The 24,122-nt window shown below is 36.4% G+C and overlaps 1 protein-coding gene across 6 annotated transcripts in view; it reads right to left on the reverse strand.

Moving 5' to 3' along the window:
• Nucleotides 1-279: 279 nt before the first annotated feature.
• The window catches only part of ICE1 (interactor of little elongation complex ELL subunit 1), a 37,649-nt gene continuing 13,806 nt past the window's right edge, over nucleotides 280-24,122 (reverse strand). For 3 of the 6 annotated variants that reach the window (XM_059469628.1, XM_059469615.1, XM_059469625.1), the window contains 9 exons: nucleotides 23,742-23,831; nucleotides 16,643-16,995; nucleotides 11,066-15,493; nucleotides 9,147-9,315; nucleotides 6,114-6,274; nucleotides 4,385-4,575; nucleotides 3,126-3,232; nucleotides 2,105-2,203; nucleotides 280-1,175 (listed from right to left, as the gene is read on the reverse strand). In XM_059469628.1, the coding sequence (XP_059325611.1) occupies nucleotides 994-1,175; nucleotides 2,105-2,203; nucleotides 3,126-3,232; nucleotides 4,385-4,575; nucleotides 6,114-6,274; nucleotides 9,147-9,315; nucleotides 11,066-15,493; nucleotides 16,643-16,995; nucleotides 23,742-23,831 (5,780 nt within the window). In that variant the 3' untranslated portion in view covers nucleotides 280-993. Of the gene's footprint in view, nucleotides 1,176-2,104; nucleotides 2,204-3,125; nucleotides 3,233-4,384; nucleotides 4,576-6,113; nucleotides 6,275-9,146; nucleotides 9,316-11,065; nucleotides 15,494-16,642; nucleotides 16,996-23,676; nucleotides 23,712-23,741; nucleotides 23,832-24,122 lie in introns of those variants that run through there. The other 3 variants (XM_059469635.1, XM_059469651.1, XM_059469643.1) reach the window with 3 other exon arrangements.

The raw sequence follows: 24,122 nt of genomic DNA on the forward strand, positions 1-24,122 counted from the left end.
CCATTACAATAAGAACCTGCATTAGCAAAGCTCACCCCCTTCACATGGGCACAACCACAGAGTGAAAATAAAATTTTCCATAGTTTTTTGAATCTACTTCCAAAGCCTCTACAGCATACCAGAAACTTTTGGAGGGATGTCCAGAACTGCAATGTTATGGACAATTCATTCAGTGAAATTACCTCAACAGGCAATTTCCTGCTGCCCCCCAAACCAGTATTTATATAAGCTAGAAACACAGTTAACTCTGGGTTATTTAAAAGGTCAACAAGAACACAATAGTATTCATCTCTTTTATTATGAAAGATACAAAAACAGAGTGTAGTGAAGCTATCATTAGGAACATGAACTTTTTTTAACCAACTCTCTATTTACATACACAAAATTCTCCAAGTGGAAAAAATATCAAATGTGAGACACATCAGAATACACCATATATACAAGTTTAGATATTTAGTATGTTACTCCATACATGATGGCTACAAAAAAAGTAAATTCCTACCTGTTTTCCACAAGTATCTTAAATTAAGTTTATAAGATAACCCAAGCAAAATGAAGCAGAATCTGGGGAATGCTCTGCTATCTGAATGGTTACTTTATAAAAATGGTAAAAAATAACAGAGCCAAGTTTTCAAGTCACACTGAATATTCTATCAAATAGTCCATACTCCAAACTGATGTAGGTAGAAAAATGAAAACTGTTACTGATTTTTATTGTCATCAAACCAGAATTATATCAGGAGTTCAAGATGCACTCATTTTCAGATCACTAATCAGCTACTAGGAAAAGCAAGTATTTTTATTTTATAAAAACTCTTCCTTCAAACAGAAAAGCCAAATAAAATTCTTGACCTTGCTTTGTATGATCAGACATTCTTATTAAAAGCATGACATACAAGAAGACACACCACTTGGTATGGTTTTTAACTGGAACCAACTACTGCTTAATTGGTAAGGCACTTTTTCCTTTAGATCAGTCCACTTCCCTACATTTTAGTATAGCTCCATTTCACACAGAGAGGTGATTTCAGCTATGCCATCTGTGATAGCAGAAGGGATGTTGTAATGAACTTTTGCTCTCCAGGTATGGATGGCCTCAACAATACCTTCTGGATTGCTTGAACCCAAGTCACATAGTGAATATATGGCTGCCAGCTGCACACCCCAAGGAATAGCTGCAAAAAGTTAACAAAAATCAGCTTATAGAAACTTTTTGATAAGCAAAAATGTTTTAGGGAATCTTGAATCTATAGAAACTATTATTCAAGAACTGAAAATAAAACACATCAACAGTTGTGATGTCTAACACCATAACGTAGAAAGATGACAACGTGCACACAAATTCTGTAACATCTCATTTTATACTAACGCTTTCCAGTTTTCTCAATTCAGCAACATTTTAGTACTCAAAGGGCATACAGGAATTGAGAATCTAGTGACTTTAGTTAAGAGTAATCAGACTTAAGAAAGCAGTCAGGTTTACAGAGTCTGAAAAACAGACATACACTGCACACCATACACTACCAAGTTAGAACTTGAGATTGCAAGGAAGAGAAGTTATACAGGTGGTTCAAAACAGCTCCCAAACAATAACAAATGCTTCACTGCAAAATGTACTTAACATCCAGAGTAACTTAACAATGTGGATTTCTGCTGCTGTAACTGCCTTGTTTCATCTCATCAGTACCCTGAACTGTCCTTCTCCCAGTACAACAATTTTATTAGTAAGCGTCAGCATAAATTGCTCAGGTAAAATATTAGTTATTGCTGCTCAAGTCAGAATCACCCTTCAAGTGATCTTAACTTGATCACCCTTTAAGTGATCTCTAATGCAGCTGACAGGCTCTTACATGAAACAGTCCAATTCCAAGGTGTCTGAAACCATCTCACATTTTTTCTCTGTCTCAAACAGAAGGTAATACTGTTAATAGCTCATTAACTTTGTAACAGAAAGGGACTCAAACTGAAAACTGTTTGACCTGTTATACACTAATGAAAACTGCAAGAGCAGCCTGTTTTCCCATGTGTGCCTTAATTTATATTCTGGCATTGCAAAACTTCACATTGTGGATGTTACACTCAAGTTCCTCTAAAAGAACATTACCTTCTTCTTTTGCATGCTGTACAAACAGTCCAATTACTGAACTAATATTCTTCACTGCAGCAAGATAGCCTTCCTTCAAACCTATTTGTCCTAATCGACCTGAAAGGAAAAAAGTGTTACTACATATCTGACTATTTAGACAGTCAACTTCCCAGCTTTTATACTTCCCAACTGTCTATCTGTTGAATATCAACAGAAAATGCAAATTTTAACTACAAAAAATTCCTGTTACCATGTTGTCTTGGGAACAACAGTTGTCTTATTCCTTATGTAACTAAAGACCCCAAGGCATTTTTCATCAGATTGATTCAACCTCCTATAGGTTTAAAATTTTTAAGTGTAAAACTCAGAAAGAATGCAATTTTTTAAATAAACCCTGTCATATAGCCTACATACTGAAAATATTTATTGAAACTCAAATTATATATATTTACATCAAATGCCACCTAGATCCCAAATAAATTAATCCAACTTAAATTTATTATGGTATTACATTGCATAAAAAAACCCCGCATTTTATACATTTTGCTGGAAACTATATGGCATGAAGCTGTGTCATGGGAGGTTTAGGTTAGCTGTTAGAAAAATGTTCTTCACCCAGAGGTTGGTTAGGCACTGGAACAGGCTCCTCAGGGAACTGGTCACAGCACCAATCCTGTCTGATTTCAAGATGCATTAGGCATGTGGTGTGATTCCGGGGGCTGGCCTGTGCAGGGTAGGAGTTGGACTTCAATGATCCCAGTGGGTCCCTTCCAACTAAGGATTTCTATGATTCTATATGTGGCTACAGATAATTTTATTTTAAATACATAAAACATGTTGGTATTTGTTATCATGAATCAATATGACATCTCTGAAAACTTAAATACCTTCTTTCCACAGGCTGATAAACAGAAAATACCTGCATAAAGATCCAATAAAATTCAATAATACTTCAACCCCCTTTCCAGACAGGCCTGACACTTTCATAAAGACATACTTGTACAAAACAGAAGTTCAACCAAGAATTTAGATTACTTACCAATTAGCCTGAGTGTCAATGCTATAACACTATCACGAATTGATTGAGCAGTTTCATGCCCCTTTCTCTTCTTTATCCAGTTATCCATAGAAGGCCAAAGCACTTTGCTGTGAAAGAAAAATTAATTTGAAAATCTCATACTGCATGAAGGGGTAGTTATAGTATTCATACACAAATGACTCTTCTATTACTAACTTCACACAGACTGACTTAACAAATGTATATGAAATCATGTTACTTTCAAATGTCATGCTGATATGTTCTGTAAGTATCTTATATGACTGAAAATTCAGTTTGTATGTTACAAGTAGGATATGATGCTTGTTTTTAAACCTAACATGACCCAAAGTAAGACTTTTTTAATTCTTAAAATTATGCTGATAGACCTAGTTACGTATTACCAGCACAACTCAAGAGACAATCACCTTGATATGGCTTTAATTAAGACTACATATGTTTCACTGAAGCTAATTTGTATTAATTTTGAAAGTATTCAACAAAAAAATCTTCTTTACTATCTGAAGGTATGGAATTTATATACAAGATGATGATTATAAGTATCACTTATTATGTTATGTCACAGAAAAACAAATGTCTCCTAAGTCATGTAACCTCTATATAGAAAATCAAGGCTGTCAGATCAGTGTAGCAGTCAAAATGGAGTCTTTCAAACAAGGTTAAGTATGGTAGCAGTCCATATCCTGGATTTTAGGTTCAAAGAAAATTTAAGACACTGACTCTAAGTATTATAATTATTTTAGAATTAAAATCAGACTGAAATCAAGATAATACATTAATGAGTATGGATATATTTCACTTCCAGCACGGAAGGAGTGTTATTTTCATATCAGAAATTCCACCTTCATTTTCTACTGTGGGGGAAGGGGAATTCAACAAGTAAGTTTAGAAGAAGACAATCACTTTGCTTCACTGACAGACAATCTCAAAATCTTGTACAGCTATTTTGAAAGCAATTCTTTACTAGAAGGGCTCTAACAGGGTTCTTGGGACAATACCATAACATACTACATTTCCTCATTGATCATTTCTCCTATCTTAAAATAATGCACACATACACAGTAATCTAGGTCTCATCAAGCTGAAACATCATCATTTTCTAAATACCTATGCAACATTTTATTATGTTAAAAGCTAAGTCATAATGAATTTGGGAAACAAAAAAACACCACCAAAACAAACCTCAGAAAAAAACACAAAGGAAAACATTTGAAAGTCATGATCACACAATACCACAATACCTTATAACATTATCATGTGTCCAATCCCACTTCATATGAGAGCAGAGTAAATCAACAGCAAATATATACTGCCAAGCATCTTCACTGAGATCTTCTCCATACTGCTCATGCAGGTGAAATTCTACTTTTGTACATGACTGCATTTCTAAAAGCAGGTTTGAGACCATAATACCAGCATCTAAAGATGAACTCTGGAATTTTAGAAGGTAATTATCTTAATGCATAAAAAATTACCAGCCCAGAACCAAACTCTTTACAAATATTTGATACTGACTCTGTACAGCATCTTACACCATATATCAACTTTTGGGTTGAATTAGCACAAACAAATACAGTACATAAACCAAAACCTTCAAATACTAGATATTTTTCCTGACACTTTTACTAAAAGGAGAGTTTGGGAAAAAATACCCAAACAGGAAAAAACACAGATCTCACACCCACTCTCTCATCTCCCACAATTTGGGGATTTTTATTTCTCTCAATGCAGGTAAGAAGTGCTTGCACGGCTAGCTTCCTCCCTCCCCTCCCTTCCTCTTCTCTGTGGCAGGATGGAGAGGAGAGTTGGAGGCACAAAATATAAAGATCACAGGTTGAGAGAAGAACAATTCACTGGAAACAGCAATGAGATAAGAATACAAACAGTAATAACAATAAATACTAATGATGGAGGGTACAAAAGAGAGACCAACAATTCACATGGAAACAACAGTACACAACCTCTCCCTCCACCACACTATGCTGGCCTGGAAGCGACTCATTCTCCCTGGAAAATACTCCCTTCCCCACATCCCTGGTAATGATGTGAGGTGGTACAGAATTAATCTCCAAGTCCCAGCCATGCTCCCTTTTGGCAACTGCAAAAATTAACCCTGTTCTGGCCAGAACTAGGACAGCTATGAATCAATATGATTTTGTTCACTTGATATATACAAAATTATTTTATTTCCAGGAAGCAAGCCTGGCATTAATATGGAATTTTCAAATATATGGGGCCCTAGCCTTTAAACAGACACACAAGCCTGTTACACAAACTCCTTTAGAAGCAAAGCACCTCTGGCTTTCCATTTGCAAGATATAAAATTGCTCCCAATTATTTCAATTTTCCTTTCTTGCAACATTCTTTTCAGGATGTTAATATGTGCCTGCTGAAAACTGATAGAAATTAAATGATTTGGCGAATGCTCAAAGGCTTGAAGTCAGCTCTCACTGATCATCCTTCTCCTGGTATCACTGGTTTTGTATTAATCACACCAACTGCTTATGTAATTGAGTTTTGTTGTGATAAACAAGTATTTACAGTCTACCTTGCATAAATATCATGAGTAAAAAGAAACTGGCTTATCTTGAAAATAACTGTAGTAACATATTACCTGTTACACAGAGAACTACAAAAGACAAAACAAATACATGTTTTAAAAAGCAACAATATAAAGCAAAAGAAAGAAACATCTCAAAGAACAGTTCCAAAGATGCAAAGAATTCCCTAGTCAAAAAATGCTCTAGTTAAAAGTTTAAAAACAACCTTTACTTTTAATGTTCCATAGATGGGAAAACAAGTACAATAAAGTATTGTATTCTAGTGTTCTAGTAGGGTCTAGACAACTAGGGGGAAAATGCCTGAAACGTTCACACTCTTCATTAGAAAAGAAAGTTGCTTGATTTGATTCAGCCAGCAAAGTGACCAATGCAGACAAAAGCTAATATTGACAATGAAATCAGACATTACCTGTTCCCAGTTGAGATAAGCACTTAAACAGGCCAGCATCTCATTGCTTGCACTCTTCCTGACAACTAATTGCATAGCTTTGTTAATTGCACCTTGGAAGACAAATATGTCAGACCATACATTTGTGATAAATAAAATCAATTTTTCTGAGTCTGGATAGTCTAAGGAAAAAAAGAAATAATTTAGTAAATTTTTAACATTTTAAAACACAAAAATGAATATATTCTGGCATTAAAAGCTAGTACATTCAGCAAGGTAACTGGGAAAAAAGGCACAGAAGTCACATCAGAACTGAAGCCTAAGGAATACTGGCCCATCTCAGTCCTGAGAGTAAATAAGAAGAAAAGATCCAATAAAAAGACCAAACAAGAAACACCAGCAGAACCCCAACAAACCTTAAGCCACCTCCCCCATTGTAATTTCACTCCCTCTCCCTTCATCTTTCTTACTTCACTAAGGAGAGTGGTCTTAGAGCATTGAATTTGGATTCTTTTAGGATTCAATTAGACTGGAAGATGAACTCCAACAACCTACCTAATACATTCCCGTCACAAATAAGCACTCTGATCACTGGGCCAAACTAGAATTAGTCAAAAAAAAAAAAACAAAAAAAAAAAAAAAAATCTACAGTGCTTGCTAATACCTTGCACCCATACACCTGTGAAATTATATGTAATTATATATATGGATATATATATATATATATATATAAGCTTGCAAAGAACTTTCACATAATTGAAATCTGATATTCCTCAGCAGTTTTCCCAGACTTTGTGAGAGAAGTTGCATATTATGCAAGTTGTATGTGAGCATATATGAATGTTGCATGCTACTATTTATACTTCCATAGATGTAAAAATTTGTGCTACTCCATATAATTGAAGAATCCTCATTCAATAAAGTAATTCAGAGCAAGTATCAGACAACTATCAGTTGACAGGACAGTTCCAGACCATTAACAGGAAGCCAAAAGACCCTTCTGAATACCAAAGCTAAGAGCTCCAAGGCAGAATACTAAGATAAAACACGAATGTGTAGATTGTAAGCAATAACAAATACATTGGAATAAGTAAAAAAGCAGATACTACTTCCATGCATGAAATGCTATACTGGAATGCATATGCCTGAAACACTATACAAAAAACAAGCTGAATTCACTTTTCACTTCAGCATAACATCTACATTTTTTGAAAGATCTTAAGTACTAGAAAACATATCAAAATATATCAAATTAAGAAGCTTTAATGAACATAAAAGATATACACTTCAATGAGGTGTTTTGGATGGAACTTCTACTCTGAAGCTGCTCATCATGTGAAGAATTCAGTTTTTTCTATCAGGACTGCTGGTGAACTAGAATTACTGGCAACTAGAATTGCCTGCCCGGGAATTTGAAACACTTATAAAATTCACTCAATGATGAGTAAAGAGTTCAAGGAGAATAAAAAAAAATTTAAAAAAAGAAAAAAGGGAGGAAACAGAGGAGAGGTGAAAGGAAAATTAACCAGAAAGGTAACATTTTATTTATAGTCACTTAAGGCAGAATACTAGAAAGGAGAACAGAACAAAAACGATGGACAAGTCATCACGACAACAAATGATGTTGGTCTAAAGAAGCAATACTGACTGTTAATAGTGAATTTGGTAATTGTGTAGCTTGGGTTGTGATAATTCTGATGGGAATATGTGAAATTACATGTAAGAGAAAACGCAAAAATAAATGCAAAGTAATCAAATAAAACCAAACAAATTTTAAAATGCCTAAACCGAACTTAAGATGTGTTTACAGCTGTTCTCACTCAAAAAATTACTATAAAACCACAGAACAATGACAATAGAAACTTATGCAATTCAATGTATAGAAGATAAAATCATCCAATAAAAGCCTGCATTAAGCTATTAAAGTTTGGATCTTAGAAAGGAAAAAGAAAGGAAAAAAGGGGAAATGTTTAATATTTGCAAGAGCCCACAAAAAGAAAACACAGTCAGATACTGCAAAACAAAAAGCTTAATTATTATTTTAGATGCAGATATATCTGACAAGTAATAGTTTCTAACATGGTGCAGTATTAAAACTATTAACATAAAAGAAGTAAAAGTAGAATTATAACAGACGGAAGGATAGAAAAACAGAGGGGAAACCAGGAATTTGAAAAAGAACTCAAACAAAAATATTACACCCCCTCAAAAAATGGGAATTACGAACAAAATGAAATCACAAACCTTTTTAAGATTAAAACAAAAAAAAAGACAGGAATGTTATATGAAACATAGCAAGTAATTGAAACAATCTCAAGCTTTAGCACTCTGCTTGTCAGTGCTCTTGAATTTTATTTTAATGTTAAACACAGATACCAGTATACTATTTTCAAACTTAGTGAGTTTTAATCTTCCAAAACTTAGATTCTTAACTTTGCAATAGTACATATGTGTTAACTTTGTTCCTGTGACCAAAAGGCAGGGGAGTAAAGGAAGGGAACGAAAACTGAAAAAACTTCTCAACAAAGCAAGGATTTGGATAACAGAAACTAAAAATATTTTAAGGAGGACATATTATAAAAATATCCTGGTTTTGATCAAGGTATTGTCCAGCTCCTGACACTGTGTTAAATACCTGGTTTTAAATCACACTTACTTTATGAATCAATACCTACTCAATTAAAATAAGAAAATACTAATAGGCTAAAAGGACAAAATTCACAGAAATCACATTATCATTTTGGAGATGGTGGGGAAATGAAAGCACAAAGTGTCCTAAATTAAATATTTCCTTGGAAAAATAAGTAGACTACTAAGAGCCCAGGCCACCATAAAACTACAGTACAGATGTGGTGGAACTATGAGAAGGAGAATTTCTTCTAGAACAGTCTATATTTCTGCATTTCAGAAAAAAATTCTGGAAAACAAGCCTTGAAGAGGAAAACAACCCTTGAACAGGATTTCTGTTTGTTTTTACAAACATAATAATTCTGACACACTGCAGCAAAGACACACAGCACATTTACGATATAAGGCCACTAAACCACACTATACCTTCTTTAAGTAGACTATAGCAGAAAAGGCGGGCTCTTTCCAAATCTCCCAACTGTCGACAAATTCCTGCATAGAGTCGACACAAAGCCTGACTGAAATTATAATTTGGGGCATTCTTCTGAGCCTTCAGCTTATTGAGAATAACACACAGCAAGGACTCTGCTAAATGCTATAAGACACAAAATATATTGTTATACTGGTACATACTGAAGAATACTTGACAACATTGTAGTCGTATAACAAGTAAAAAGAACTATTATCTTATTTGCAAGAATACTGTTTGCATATATATAAAATGCAGGAAAGTAAATCAGAGGCAACCAATGAAAGAAAAAAAGAGGGAGGAGCAGGCAACTTCTCAGAATAAACACGCGATAAACAAATGAAGAACAGGGCTACTACTGTTTTAATATAAATTGTTTGGTTATGTGATTAACAACAGTCTTCCTCAAAGAACAAGGAGAATAATGACAGAATGAGGAGAGGAATAATGACAGGTAGACTAACCCAAATAACCTAATCAGAGCAAAGGTAAGCACCCTGACTTAGCTACTTCCAAAGATGCCACAGAAGGACAAACAGCCCATTGTTCAGGTGTGAGTTACTAGGTAAGCTAACAGCAGTCTTTCTCCAGATCACTGTACACACTTCAGGAGATGGGGAGGAGATGTTGCTGCCTATAGTAACATGGAACTTAATATGAGATGCTGGAAAAAGAGCATTGGGTTTGTGCAGAGTGTGCATGACTTATTATGGGATGCTTAGAGGGAGACCTCAAAGTGGGGAGTAGAATGAGAGGTTTAGGAGCCAGGTGCTGGAGAGCACACAGTTCAGACTGGGCATCTGTGAACAACAGGGATTCTGAGTGTTAACTTTGGGAGGAACCAGAAGATCTAAGCCAGCCACCTGAAAGACCACAAGTCTGAGGCCCAGACACAAGTCCAGACCAGCTGCTGGAGGAATATGTATATACGTCTGTGTCTCTAAGTTTGTCAGTGTATGAGAAGTGAGAAGAATATCAGTCACCTACTGAATATACTGAGTGCCTAATGTTAGCTGCTGGGGGAATCCATAGTATCTGTATATATATGAATGTATTTTCCTCTACCAGGATTTCAACCTGACTAACCAGACAAGGGAATAAGAATAGGTGTGTACTGTGTGCATGTCTCTCTACTAGGAGTATGTACTCTGTCTTGCTACTGGCTGGACCTGAAAGCCTAAAGCTACAAGCCTTGCTTCTATGAAGTTAACAGACTTGACAACTCCTAACAAAGAGGCCTGAGATCTTGGTAGCAACTTCTGAGGAGAACTTAATTATGTACCAGGACTGTAACAGGACAAAATGCTGCCATGTACTAGTCGGTGAATTGCTCTGCTGTAAACTACAAATTATCTATGAGAAAGATGGCAACTGAAGCAAAATTTTTCAGCACTGATGCTAAGGAAGTTCTGAGAAACAAAATAAGGGAAGAATTTTCCAATAAAATTAAATTTGATAACCTGATGTAGAATAGTAAAGGTAAACATAGAACTAAATTATATACCAGTATATACATTAAAGTTTATTTTTTTGAATTAAAAAAAAAATAGAGTAACTTTGGAGAAACTACTACAACTCTTAATACTGTCCACTTCAAAAAATGCTGCAAAGATAAAGTGGTTTATGCATACATCAGAAAAGCATATGTATTTATAACTGCAGTTTTGCATCTTGGACACCACTGAAAAGTAATTTCTTGTGCAGTTCTGTATTTTCTTATGTTATAAAAATTTAGGTTTCTAATAACCTTTCAAGACTACACTTTGGCACAGGACATTGCCACAACAATTGAGAATTCAAATACTACAAACTTAGACTCTTTCCATCTGCACAGAAGTGATTATTAAACAACAAAATTTAAAATTATGCTACTTACCTTGTTTTTTATACCAAATTCATAGACAACTTCTCTCTCTTCATCTCTCATTACTGGAATCTTTGAGATATTACCAACATACACATGACCTTTGATAACTGGTAACAAGTCAAAACAGGATTCAGCAACTTTCTTTAATGCCAAAGAAACTTTCTGGCAGTCAGAATCCTTCTTTACTGGTAGTGATTCTTCTAAATTGGAACACTGTGATGAATCACTGATTTCATAGGTTATACCATGGAAAGCCTCCTGCATTTCAGAGATGGTTTTTTTAGTATTTCTGACAGCAATAACATCACTGGGCTCCATCCTTGGCGGTTCACTCTCCAGTCTCAGTCTTTTGGCACTTCTTGGCATAGATACCTGCAGCAGTGTCCTTTTTCCAAGATGATTTGAAAAGAATTGCTGATTTTGCACATCTTTGTCTTCGTATTTGCCACTATCAGATTTCAAATTGCTCCCAGCTTTAACAAAAGCAGTTGATGTAGATGCAAATGCTTTGAATCCACCTACTTGAGACGCAGGTCCTGGCAAACTTTGGCTGTCTGAAAAAGTACATCGGTTAAGCTGAATATTGCCTTTCAGAATGTTTAGTGTCCTTGCCCTTGCAGACAGCTCTGGATACATAGTGTCCAATATTTTCACAGAGTTCTCCTGAGGGGCACCTGGACCAGCACTAACTGCTGCAAAGAGAGGAAATCTTCCTGGAACAAGAAGTGCATGCTTTGGAATGGAAGTACAAAATTTCAAAGGTGAGGAGCGAATCCTTCCACCTACTGCCATTTCTGAGGGTGAGGGAGGAGAAAATAAAATAGCAGATTTTACTGCTGGAGTACCTGTTAATGGGGACATGAGAGGAAGAACAGGAGTTCTGCATAGTGGGGACATCAGGTCATCAAGAGGGGAAAGCAGAGAGAATTGACCTGTAGAAGACATTACCGAGGACACAGTACAGGCAATTTTTGGAGGAGTAGCAATCAGAGGCAGTAGCAAGGGGGGGAGAGGAGGACCTATCTCTTCCCTGATTTTATTTATCATCTCAGATGAGCATTTTTTTGCCACAGAAGTATTAGCATTTGCAAGAACTGGCTGAGTAAGAGTCTTTGTTTTTCTTTTACCTCGAACCAGTTTCTTTGATAGCTTGGTATGCATTACTTGGGCAGTTGTTTTGGTAGAAACAGTCAAGATTTCAGATAGTTCTTGCTCTTTACACTTCCACTTATTGCTCTTCTTGAGAGCACAAGACTCTGATTCCACCATATGTAACTTCTCAAATACTGTCTTTTGTGGTTCAGAAAGCTGACCAACTGTTTGACAACTGCACCTTACATCAGAGAGGGTTGGATTTGGAAGATAATTGAGTAAATTTTTTTTTGTACCACTATCTATGATAACATCAGTGCTGCTTTCTCCTGTATTGCAAGTAGTTTGATTATTATTATTATATTCTTCAAACACTGAGACCCCCATATCAACACTGTGTAATAAACCTTGTTTCCCATTTGACCGAAGTTTAGCAAAATCATTTTCTTCTAAGAAATTGCCAAGTGCTAACATTCTTGCATTTAATTTACTGGTTTTTACAGTCAGCCTGCAATTTTCTGAGAATCTGCTTAACATCTTGCATAGTGGTAACCTATTTTTTGAAGCCTTTGGCGTCACGAGGCTTTCTTTTGATGTTCCAGATTTTAATAGACTTTCCTCATTGTGACTGATACATCCAGCTATGTTAGACTCCATGAGTTCATTAGCACTCTCAGTATTTTCAGAGGTTAGTAATATACATTCTGTTTTCCAAGAGGCTGAGTCTTCAGGATAACTCTCCCCAGTCACACTTGACCACTCATTTGCAGTATCTCCAGAGTTGTTTGGTTCACAGTGTGTATTCATACCCACGACAGTGTCTGCTTTTAGGTGACTAACTGCAAAAGTACTTCCTGGGTGCATCATTGAATGAAGCTCACATACTTGGTAATCAGCATCAACAATTGCACCAGTTTCCAGAGCACCCAATGCAATTCTGCTGGAAGGTCTCATTTTGTTTCTAAACATTGGAACGCATTCAGAACACTTCACATATTTCACTTTTTGTATAGAACAGTCCTTTTCTTCAGAGTCATTGCTCTGCTCTGGCATATCAAAATCACTTTTACAATTTACTATGGCATTTTTCCCAGAACCCACAAAACTGTTCAGTTCTTTACTTTCTCTCCCACCTGTTAGTGAATAAGTTCTAGAAGGACCTGTTCTAACCTTCCACGTAGAAGTCCTGCATCCTGATTCTTGACAATCAAACTTTCGGAGAAAAGCATTCTTATAAGGGTTTGCATATATGATCTGTGATTTAACAGATGCTTGAGATTCTTTATCTACTGGCTGCTCCTTATCTGAAGTTGTCTCTTCATTTTTGTGTACATATTCTCTCTCAGGGCAATCTGGTTCTTTGCCCATGTTGACTTGTTCAGTAGACAGAATCTCAGCACCCTCTTCTAAATTATCTGAAGAACAGTTAAATGTACTACTCATAATGGAATTTGTATGTCCCTTGTTTTCCCAGGTACAGGAAAAAGCAGCCTTTCCTGCTAAGTTAGTTTCAAGGAAACCAACAACTTTCGGAAGACTGAAATTTAGATCAGGAGATCTTGTGGATTCCAAGCCAATTCCCACTTGCATAGGAGAATTGGTTTCTTCATTATTTATACAGCATTTCTCCAAGTCCTTTTGAGTAGAAAAAGCCAAGCCACTTCTATATTCCATTTCTGAAGTAGGATGGCAAATGATCTCTGAAATATCATTTTTCTTCACAACATTCTTTTCCTGCTTCAGTGAACTGAAGCAAGTCTCAGTCACAAATTCCTTGCTTTGTTTATTTAATTTCCCTTCTATTTCATCACATTTAAAATTTTCAGTTATCAAGAGCTGAGTCAGAGGTTTTGCACACTGTTCCTCAGAAATAGGATTACTTTCTATTAAGACAGATTCAATTGTATCCCCTCTTGCTAACAACTCACTGATTTCCCCTCCAGAATCTTCTGGATTAACTCTGACTTCAGTCTCTAGAGATTCAAACAGTCTAAAGTTTTGAGATTTGGACTGCCCACATTCTAATGTCTTACATAAGTTTTCAGATTGTTTTATTTCATCTTTCACTTCTGTAAAATCGAACGCAGAAGATTTACACTTAGCTACATTGCTTTCTGCACCAATAATGCATGCTGTCTTTGATAGTGAAAGTATATTTTCTAAGTTTGACTTCCTTTGAGATAAATTACCACCATCTTCCTCGTGATGTGGTTTGCTTTGTAAACCTACCACCTCCTTTATATCTACTAGTTTTACATTTTCTGCACTATGGAGTAGCTCTGACAATTCAGCTATTTCTAGAACACTTCCTCTGTTAAATTTCATAGGTAGTTCAGGAGTTGGAGCTCTGGTTATATTCATGTCTTCGGTTTTGAGGTGTTCATCATTTGGAAAGACTGACAAAATTCTGATTCCTTCAGTAGCAGATACAGGTAAATAATCCCTAGAGACTTCAACAGTCTCTGGTTCACATTCTCTGTTCACTTTGTCTTTTGTGTGCATATGTTGTTCCTCCAGAATCTCTTCACTGTCATATTTTATTTCAGAGCACTGAGAGTGTGCAGAGATCTCAATAGCTCCAGTTACATTAGTTAATTTGACTACATTTTTTGATTTATTTTCTATCAACTCATCAGATTTTTCCTCAGCATCTTCTCTTTGAAGCACAATGCATTGCTTAGATAGGAAATGAGAAACACTCTGCAGAACAGATGCTTCCCTGGAAGCTTCTCTCTGTGCTACTAATTTATTTCTCTCTACATTCACTAATTCATCACATTTTTCATGTGTACCCTCATTATCAACAGCTCTAATTAAGGTTACATTCTCCTCTGTTTGCTCTACCACACTACATTTTTCTACCTGTTTCTGAGACTTGAAACTTTGTAACATAAAATCTGCTGAAGAATCTCCCTCTTCACTGTTCATGTCCTCACCATCTCCTTTCCGTTCTTCCATGTCTTCCAATTTGTGTGCTGTTGCTCCAGTTAGTTTTCTGTTCTCAGTTTCCACATCCCCAGAATTCTCCTCCAAACAATTTTTGTTAGTTGTCATGCTTGTCATTAGAGTAGCACCTTCAACTTGCTCTCTTTCAGCATCTCTTTCCTTCCTTGATGTCTTAGGACTCATATGAATATTCTTTTCATTCCAACTCAGATTAAGTGAGATTTCTGCATCAAAACCATGCTCACATGATTTGCACTGTCTGTTACACTCATCACCAGGGCTGATTACATTGCAACTCAGAGGCTGAACTTGGTCTTCTTGTAAAATATCCTCCAGTGCAGAAGTACTGCAATCATCTTCTTCATCACTGGAACCTGTGACTTCTCCCAAGAACATATCCTTCAATCAAAAAAAAGCAAAGTTAATAATCTGAACCCTAGAATCAGTTTTAGGACCTACTTTTTTAAACAAGTACACTGAATGCCCTGACATGCAATGGTTTTGAGAGATTAAGGCTGGTCAACAAAATTACAACTCTCTCCACCATTGCTCCTCATAGTGAATGAAAGTACCTCTGTAAAAATAGGAGACTTCTTTATCTACCTACTTGCATTCTAAAATTACTGGAAATGAGCATTTGAGCAGGATCTAACTTTCAAGCTCTGGAATTTTGCTATGAAAGCCAAGCTTACATTAAACACAAATTGGGACTTAAGGTCTTCACCACTGGGAAATTATGACAGCAAGTTGAGACATAGGTGGTGACTGTATATTGGTTTTGGCTAGGATAGTTAGTTTTCTTCACAGAAAGGGGGGTATGTTTTGGATTTGTGCTGAAAATGGTGTTAATAACATAGAAATGTTTTCATTATTGCTGAGTGGTGCTTGCACAGCATCAAGGGCTTTTTTGCTTCTCCTACTGCCACACTGGTGAGAGCACTAGGGGGATGCACAGGAAGTTGGGAGGAGACACAGTTTGGACAGCTGACCCCAACAGACCAAAGAGACATCCCATCCCATTATGCCATCATGCTGAGCATATAAAGAGAGGGAAAGAAGGAAGGGTGGACATTTGGTCTGATGATATTTATCTTCCCAAGTCACCACTATGCATGATGGAGCTCTGTTGACCTGCCTGCTCATGTGAAAGAGTGAATGAATTCCTGGTTCTGCTTTGCTTGCATGCGCAGCTTTTCCTATTAAACTGTCTTTATCTCAACCCACACATTTCCTCACTTTTACTCTTCTGATTCTCCCCAGCATCCTGCTGGTGGAGAAGTCAGAAGCAGTTGCGTGGCACTTCATTTCTGACTGGGTTTCAATCATAACACATACACTTCTGAACATTATGTTTTTGCTCCCTTCCACAGGCAGTATGCTACAAGGTTAAAGAAGTATCCATATAGAGCTAAGCACACAGAGACCTTTTCAGTGCATGAGTAAGTAACACTGATACAAAAAAAAAAAAAAAAAATCATTATTTCTTTAGTACCTTTAGTAATTTTAAGACCAAGTTAAGTGCCAAGTCAGATGCATCCTGAAACTCACCTGTGTAGTCAGTGGTGAAAGCTGTACCGGAGAAAGTAGAGCAGGAAGAGGTCTGGCCCAATTCAATATATCCATCACATTTCCATCTGGGTCTCTCCACTCCTGACTGGAGAAGCCTGAAGCGCTGTGCTCCCTGCCTGTCTGTATTATCACATCTACATTTTCATCCTCACTACTGTGAAGTTGTTCTTCAGTAGTCCTGTTCACAGCACAATCATCTCCAAAAGGCTCAGTACTTGTTTGAATTATCATCGCTGTTCCAGAATTTTGCTTTACAGCACCTTCCCCTGAGGAACACCAAGGTAGTGTTTTGCCATCACTCTTCCTGATCTTTTGGTGGATTTGTATGGTGTCTAAGACAGAAAAATATCATTAAGAATTTTGCCCTCCCATTTTTGTTTACAGAGATAATATATAATAGTAATAAAAATGTAATACCATATTTTCAAGTGACATTTCTGTAGAAGATCTTAGTCACTTTCAGAAATGCTTTCCCTATTTTTTAATGAAAACAGCATGTGCAAAGAGCTTTTCCCCAAACTGCATGACTTGGATCATTAAAACATTCCCAATTTTTCTCATCAGGAAGGGTCATTCTTGGTAGGATTGAAGGTCCATATGTTTTATCTCACTCTTTGCCCAGTAACTCACAGTCATAAAAAACAAAACAACCGTGCACAGACATTCCCCACCCAGGCTGTAATTCTCAGCTTTAAGCAACCTGCACGTTTGAGCCAGCAGCTGTGCTTCCAAGCAAGTTACAATTATACCCTTCCATAAATACAACAAGGAAGCTCTTAGCTACATTTCTAGTTTATGATTTAATATGCATATGCTTTTGAATTGTTTGTTCTTTAAATTTAAATATTGAGTCTAATCACACAAGATTTTGCTTTAATGGTATAATTTAGACAGTTCTGAAGCCCTAATTAAAAAAAAGCACCACAACATATCCTATGCACAAAGTTGTTGAAACAACTAAGATACAGAGCAGTTGAGAACCCTTTAAAGATGTCAACTATACAGTTTTACATTTATTCTAACAAGAAGAAAGCATGTCCAAATACTCTGTGTGATTCTTTGCAATACTTTTGTTTTGTTACTTTTCAAATCACAGTTTTTACTATTACACAGTAACTCATTTATTATGCAGACAAAACATATTCATCCAGGAAAGTCTAAAGACAAATCATTTAAATTTATTATAATTATGCTAAATACTTCAAAAAGGGAAAGGATAGCCCAGTTTCCTGAAATTTAAATTCTATGATTTTATAAAATGAAAATTTTACCTCCAACAAGACAGTAGAAATCAACAATTCCCAAACCCCAGTGTGTCATATGGAGCTAAAATCTACTCTGTAGTATTTGCAATTCTTATATGACATTGTATGTGTGATCTTGTTATAGTATTCACAAACACTACTAGACACCAAATCAGCAGTATTAAAGCAAGAGATCAAGCCTATTCTGCATACATATGAGTACACCATCTGCAGTGAACCACCTGAATTTTGTGACTGAATTTTTCCTTAAAAAAGCTAGTTTACATTTAAGAGAAACTGCTGTTAAACAATTTACCTGCACAGGCAGGGTAAGGGATTTTTTATGACAGTTTCGTGTACCATAAGCTGCAAAACTCTGAAAGTTTACTCAGAATCTTTGTTTAGAAACTTTGTCCAGCCCCTGAACACACACTCTCACACCCCTGCTTGATGTGGGAACTCAGCACATCACTCTGAATGTCCAGAGTTACTGAGAGAACCCTTGGGGGGGCTCGGAGATCCTGGAATGTTGCCAAAAGTACCTGGTGGCTTGACCTTGACCCTTCGAGGGATGTGCTACCTGTTTGAGGACATGAGAGTCATTTGGGAATGAATGGTGTAAGAATGATGTGTTTACAGAATGAAAGATAGATTTTAGGGTTTTGGTACAGGAGGGTTATGGAGACAAGATGGAGGGATCAGGGTGTGTCTTGTCCTTCTTTCTTCTTCTTGTCATCCATTTTCTGTGGTGATGTTGGCACTTTGGGATTGGTCAATGGTGCAGGTGCACTTGTTAATATGGGTGAAAAGTATTGGGAAATAAAGGTAAATATGATGTATGTAGTTTTTAGTATAAAAATAGACGACCGCCCAGTGGGAGGTCAGAGTGCCCTTGGCTGCCTTGCTGGTCAGACCTCTGTCAGGCAGAAAGAAAATTCTATAAATAAGAAAAAATAAACAATCCAAAGACTGAAAATCTGAAGAGTCCAGACTTGTCCTTTGAAGTGCGGGCTGTCCCAGAGCCATCCTACGTGTGTCTGGGCAGAGACAAACACCCGGACCGGACAGCTTGACACTGCCGGACTTCCATGATCTTCGAGAAAGAAGATTGTACATGTCTGGAACTCCTCCTGGAGGAGGTATTGGAGTGTTTACTGGAAAAATGAGGGTTATAAAAACCCCAAATTTTGATGCTTATGCAGGTCTCCACCTCTGACGGACTCCTACTGCATATCAAAATCACAGACCACAATCACCCACACATCATGGGAGCCACAGGTGGTGGTTATCTTTGTCTTTTCTCCTCTATCTTTTTTTTCTAGTTTTCCTCTTAAGGGTGATCACACACTTCAGAATAGCTATATACTCCTTTCCAATCCACTTTACAGTGTTTTCCATGTACAGTTTCAAAGCAGTTCTAAAAAAATTTGTTGTTATACAATTATTTACTGGTTTTCTACTTTAATCCACCCCAAGGGATCCTTTAGCAACAAATCTGATTGCCCTGCCTCAAAGGCAAGTCACAACACCATCCCACAGTAGAAATAACAGCACGTGCACAAAATGGTTTTGAGTATAGGATGTACTAATTTAACTGGCAAAACTTGCATTCTGTTGGGGGAAAAAAAAATCGTGTGCTTCCTTACTGCTATCTGTGTTAATCCACTACTAGAACTTGCACAGATATTCCTAAAGCAACATCAATGGTAGTATTATATTTAAAAACATTAATTTAATTTGATAGGTCAAAATAGCCTCCTCAGCGATCAAAAACTTTTAAGCACATTCTGATACGTCAGCACCACTAAAGGAGTAAATCAGAAAAACTGATCAATAACCCTATTTCAAAGATCTATCTCAAGTCACTTCATGTAGCAACTCCATGAAAAAATCTCAACTACTGCACTGGACACCAGGAGGAGGGAGAAACTGATCAACCTGAAGGGCCCTAGCACATCATTTTCACTGAAGATAAGAAAGCTCTGCCATTCCCTTTACATTTTATAAGTATTACAACAATCCATTGTTTTATAAAGCCATTTACAAGCCACAGTCACATAGAGCTTCTAGGATGTTTTAAATTTTCTCAGGACAAACCTACATTCATTTTACAATTTGAGTTCCAATCCAAGGCAAAAGGAGCTCTTTGACAAATAGAAACAAAGAAAATAAGGAAAATTCAGAACTTGGTTGTCTCTTACATTTTTTTCATGTCTTTTTGTGCCAACCATTTCAAAGCTCAGAATTTACCCTGCACTGAAGCAGGCAGCAACACAGTAAAGATTTTGCCCCTAAAAGGACTCCATTTAGAAAATTAGGAAGCTAACTTTTCACAGTGAACTACACAAGAGTACTGACTTATTAGGAACTTTACATCCTATCTATACTCTCAAAATCAGTCATGCACCTATATCAAGTCCAAGAATATTGACACGTGTAATTCATTTAAATGTTTCCCCTGAACAATGGATCGAAGACATAATTTCTGAATAACTAAGAAATTCTCCAAACTTCTCTACTCATCCCTTTCCAACCCAGTCACCAATAACTGCATTTCTTTGGCAATGAGACACCTTTCTTACAGTTACCCATTTAACCATAGGAAGAGTTGCCATAGCAATTTTTAAAGATTCAACATATGTAAGTTTCTTCATTTGAAGTGTTAACTCTGGCACCTTGGTCTGAACCTCAGGTCCAGCAAAAGCCTTATGAATACCGAGCCCATCTCATTGGAAGGATCCTCGCAAAGATCATATTTCACAGACAAATTTTACTCTATCCAGGGAATCGCACTCCTGTTCATTATGTGACTCAATGAAATGATAAAGTTTTCTTCTGAAATCTATAACCTGGAATCTAGTTCATGTAGCTTCGAACCCTTACACTGCTGCCTTCTCTCACTTCTGAGAGATTAAGATTATTCTGATTTGAAAATACCATCAAAAGCTATAATGTACTACTTGAAATATCTTCTTCATGCAAAGTGGAGAAAGAAGCAGAGATTAAATAAGTGATCTAATGCTAAAATTGATTGCCTTGGTACTAAACAAACTATATCTTACAACTCAAACTTTAGTCTTGATTGGGTACATTGCAAGGCAATTCACTGTTGCAAGTTGTCCTCTCCTCACTCCAAGCAACAAAGCAACTTTTTGAAACAAGTCTTGTGGTTTTTTCGTCTCAAGAAGGACCAGATTAAGATGTGGTATTTTATAAAAATAAATAATCTAGCCAAAGAATCTCATCTGATTTACAGCAAAACCTCATCAGCACAGTGGTTGCAGATGCCTGGCAGAAGCAACTGCACACTTCTCAAGAACAGCGGTGTTTCTCTGAGAAAAAAATTCCTCCACTGAAATTTTTAATGCCCTGACAATGAGGCAGAATTTTTCAACCTGTATCCAATTATGTGAATTTCAGGATGCTTCATACACTAAATATTCTTTGAAGCTACAGGCAATATTCTGTTTTCTGAGACAGTAAATCTGATATTAAAGCAGACAACTCAAGTGCACTCCTTTCCATCTCTGCATTTACGATCTACATGCAGCTTCTGCCCTATCCTGTATCCCCAAACAAAAAGATGAACAGATAAGATGGGTATAGCTCTGTAGTAAGCCAACTTTAGCTCAGAACCCAGTTACAGAATACCTATTGAAGAAGCTTGACTCCTCCCAGACAGGGTCTTTACTTTTCTTCAGTTCATCTCACCACTGCATATGAACAGAGCATGTTAGAGAACCCAACTTACCAAAATATTCAGCACCCAGCTGCAAGATTCTTCAAATGCTGCATTAAATGTTTATTCACAATGTAGGTGATTTTATGTCCCAACTATATGAGATAAAATTTTCCAAAGACTAAAATACTATCAATGTCTTATTAACCCTAGATTATGGTCCAAGGTTACTGGACTGATGGTCAGATGCACGTATTGTCAACTTTATTACTGGTAGATTTGTAACAGTACTACCAAATGCTTTTAAAATAAGTTTGGCAAACCTCCATTATCCTATGAGGCTTTCACAACAGCACATTTGGAAAGCCTCATGAGTCTTCCAATTTTCATATATGAACACATTCTTCAAGAAAACCATTCAAAATTGTATCAACCTTAGCAGAACAGAGAAGACACTGATCCATAATGCAAAGCTTTGGGTATTGTACAGCACATTTGAATATACTAAGAAATGTTAGAAGATGTACACTTTTGAAAGGCTAGATCCAGGCAGCAGATGAACTGACATTCTCTGGAAAAGATACTACCATCAAGCTGATCTGCTCTCTAGGTTGAAACTATTATAATATGGGCAAACTCATTAAGATCCTTTTTTTCCTAGAAGATTGCACCCGTAAACATAAGCACTTTGTTATTATGAATTCAAGGTAAAGGCCAGTTTCATAAGAGGCTGAATAACGATATAGCTGCTCTAGACTTGATGAGGGGAAAAAAAACGAACCAGTAACAGGACAAAAGACTTATTTCTACAAAATCTAATCATTCCAACAAAAGCATGGTCTAAGCTTAGAATTTTCTCCATACTGAAGTGGCAAGAAAGAAAGACTGGCTAGAAGAGACTCTTAGAGATAATTGCTTCCTTCTATGAAAGTACTGTCGTCTCCTTGAGAAGATATGAATAGGAAAGATGGAACACAGTTTCTGAAATCTAAAGTTCCTCTTTTGGTGGATGACAAAGGGATTACTCTGGAACCTGATACCCCTAAAATCACATATATTTTAAACTCTTCAGTTTCTTGCGCTTATTCTTGTCACTTGATTGATCCTTGATCAAGACATTAAATTCAGAATTGCAGGGCACAAGTGTCCAGCTCAGTTTTGGAGCTGAAGCCATGCATTTGCTGCATTAAACTCAAGGAAGTAAGGCTGACTAACAGGTTTATGAGCTGGTCCTTATATTTTGGCACCTCTTAAGTGGATTCCACTGGAACACATCTGAAGGCAGATTCACTATGATCTACACTAGTAGCACATTTTCAGACTTAACAGGGTCTTTGAAAAGTTTATCTTCAAAGCTCTTAATGCTGCTGGGTACCAATCCCAGGCAGTATCTCTACACCTTTAGTTACAGAAAAATCAAAGTAGTAGAGAAACTGAAAAAACTAATAAAGCTTAATAAAAACATTCCAGAGATGCAACACAGAAATTAATGCAGTTTCAAGGCATCTATTAGTCTTCAGTGCAGAAAGAAAATATCTGCTATGTAAAGTTAAAAGTTTGCTGTGAATATGCATGTGGATAACTACTCAGATTATTTTTTACCATTATCTGAATATCACATTACAAAGAAGAAAATGGAGTTTAACAGCTTCTTAAACCTTATAATTCAACTATGTTACCACATATTTGTTTCAGACTAAAAAGAGCCCATATGCACCATCATTCACATTATATACCACAGAGTTGATTATGATATAATAATAATGTTTTAACCATGAGATGAGTTTTGACTACTTACAAACAGTAAAAGAATTTGATTTCTTGATTGCAACAGCAAATTACAACAGCTTTTTATCAGAAGATGGTTCAAGTTTACTTACCCATTCAAATTAATATTTGTATTATTTTCAGATAATTCAGATTCTAATCACACATGTAATTGACCAGACAAAGATCAAGGAAAGTATTTAAGTCTTTGAAAAGAGTGTTATGCAGTTACTACCCAACTGGAACCTACTCTCTGTAACAGTTAAGTTTTCTTTTGTTCGATCATTCCTTATGCCAAATAGAAGCTGAAAGAAAATACTAACATTGCCTTTTGGTCAGAAAAGGAGAGAGTATCAAGAAAATTTCAAGACTTTGCACGCCATTGTACCTAAGACAGGATAATTTTTCTCATTCTCTCTTTCTCCTTTTGCACTGTCAATGCACATCCGGAGTTGTTCTAATAAGAACATCGCTCTTCCTGTTAAAATAAATAAACAAAAAAATCTATTTATTTTAAAGAAATTGATAGAATTGAACTAAGAATTTGTGATTATTTTACTTAGAACACAGACATGCCTACAAAATACCTACAAAAATTAAAACAAGGCACAAGCTTCAGTGAAAGAGAAATGCTAAATGCCATTTAGGGAATAGAGCCTGTACTGGCCACATCCCCATAGCAGACTAAAGGAACAGCTGGAGAATGCTCTACCTTTTCCTTTTCATAGGGAGTACTGCAAAAAGTTATAACAGCCCCCAAAGTAAAAGG

The sequence above is a fragment of the Ammospiza nelsoni genome, chromosome 1, assembly GCF_027579445.1.
Source record: "Ammospiza nelsoni isolate bAmmNel1 chromosome 1, bAmmNel1.pri, whole genome shotgun sequence".
NCBI lineage: Eukaryota > Metazoa > Chordata > Aves > Passeriformes > Passerellidae > Ammospiza > Ammospiza nelsoni.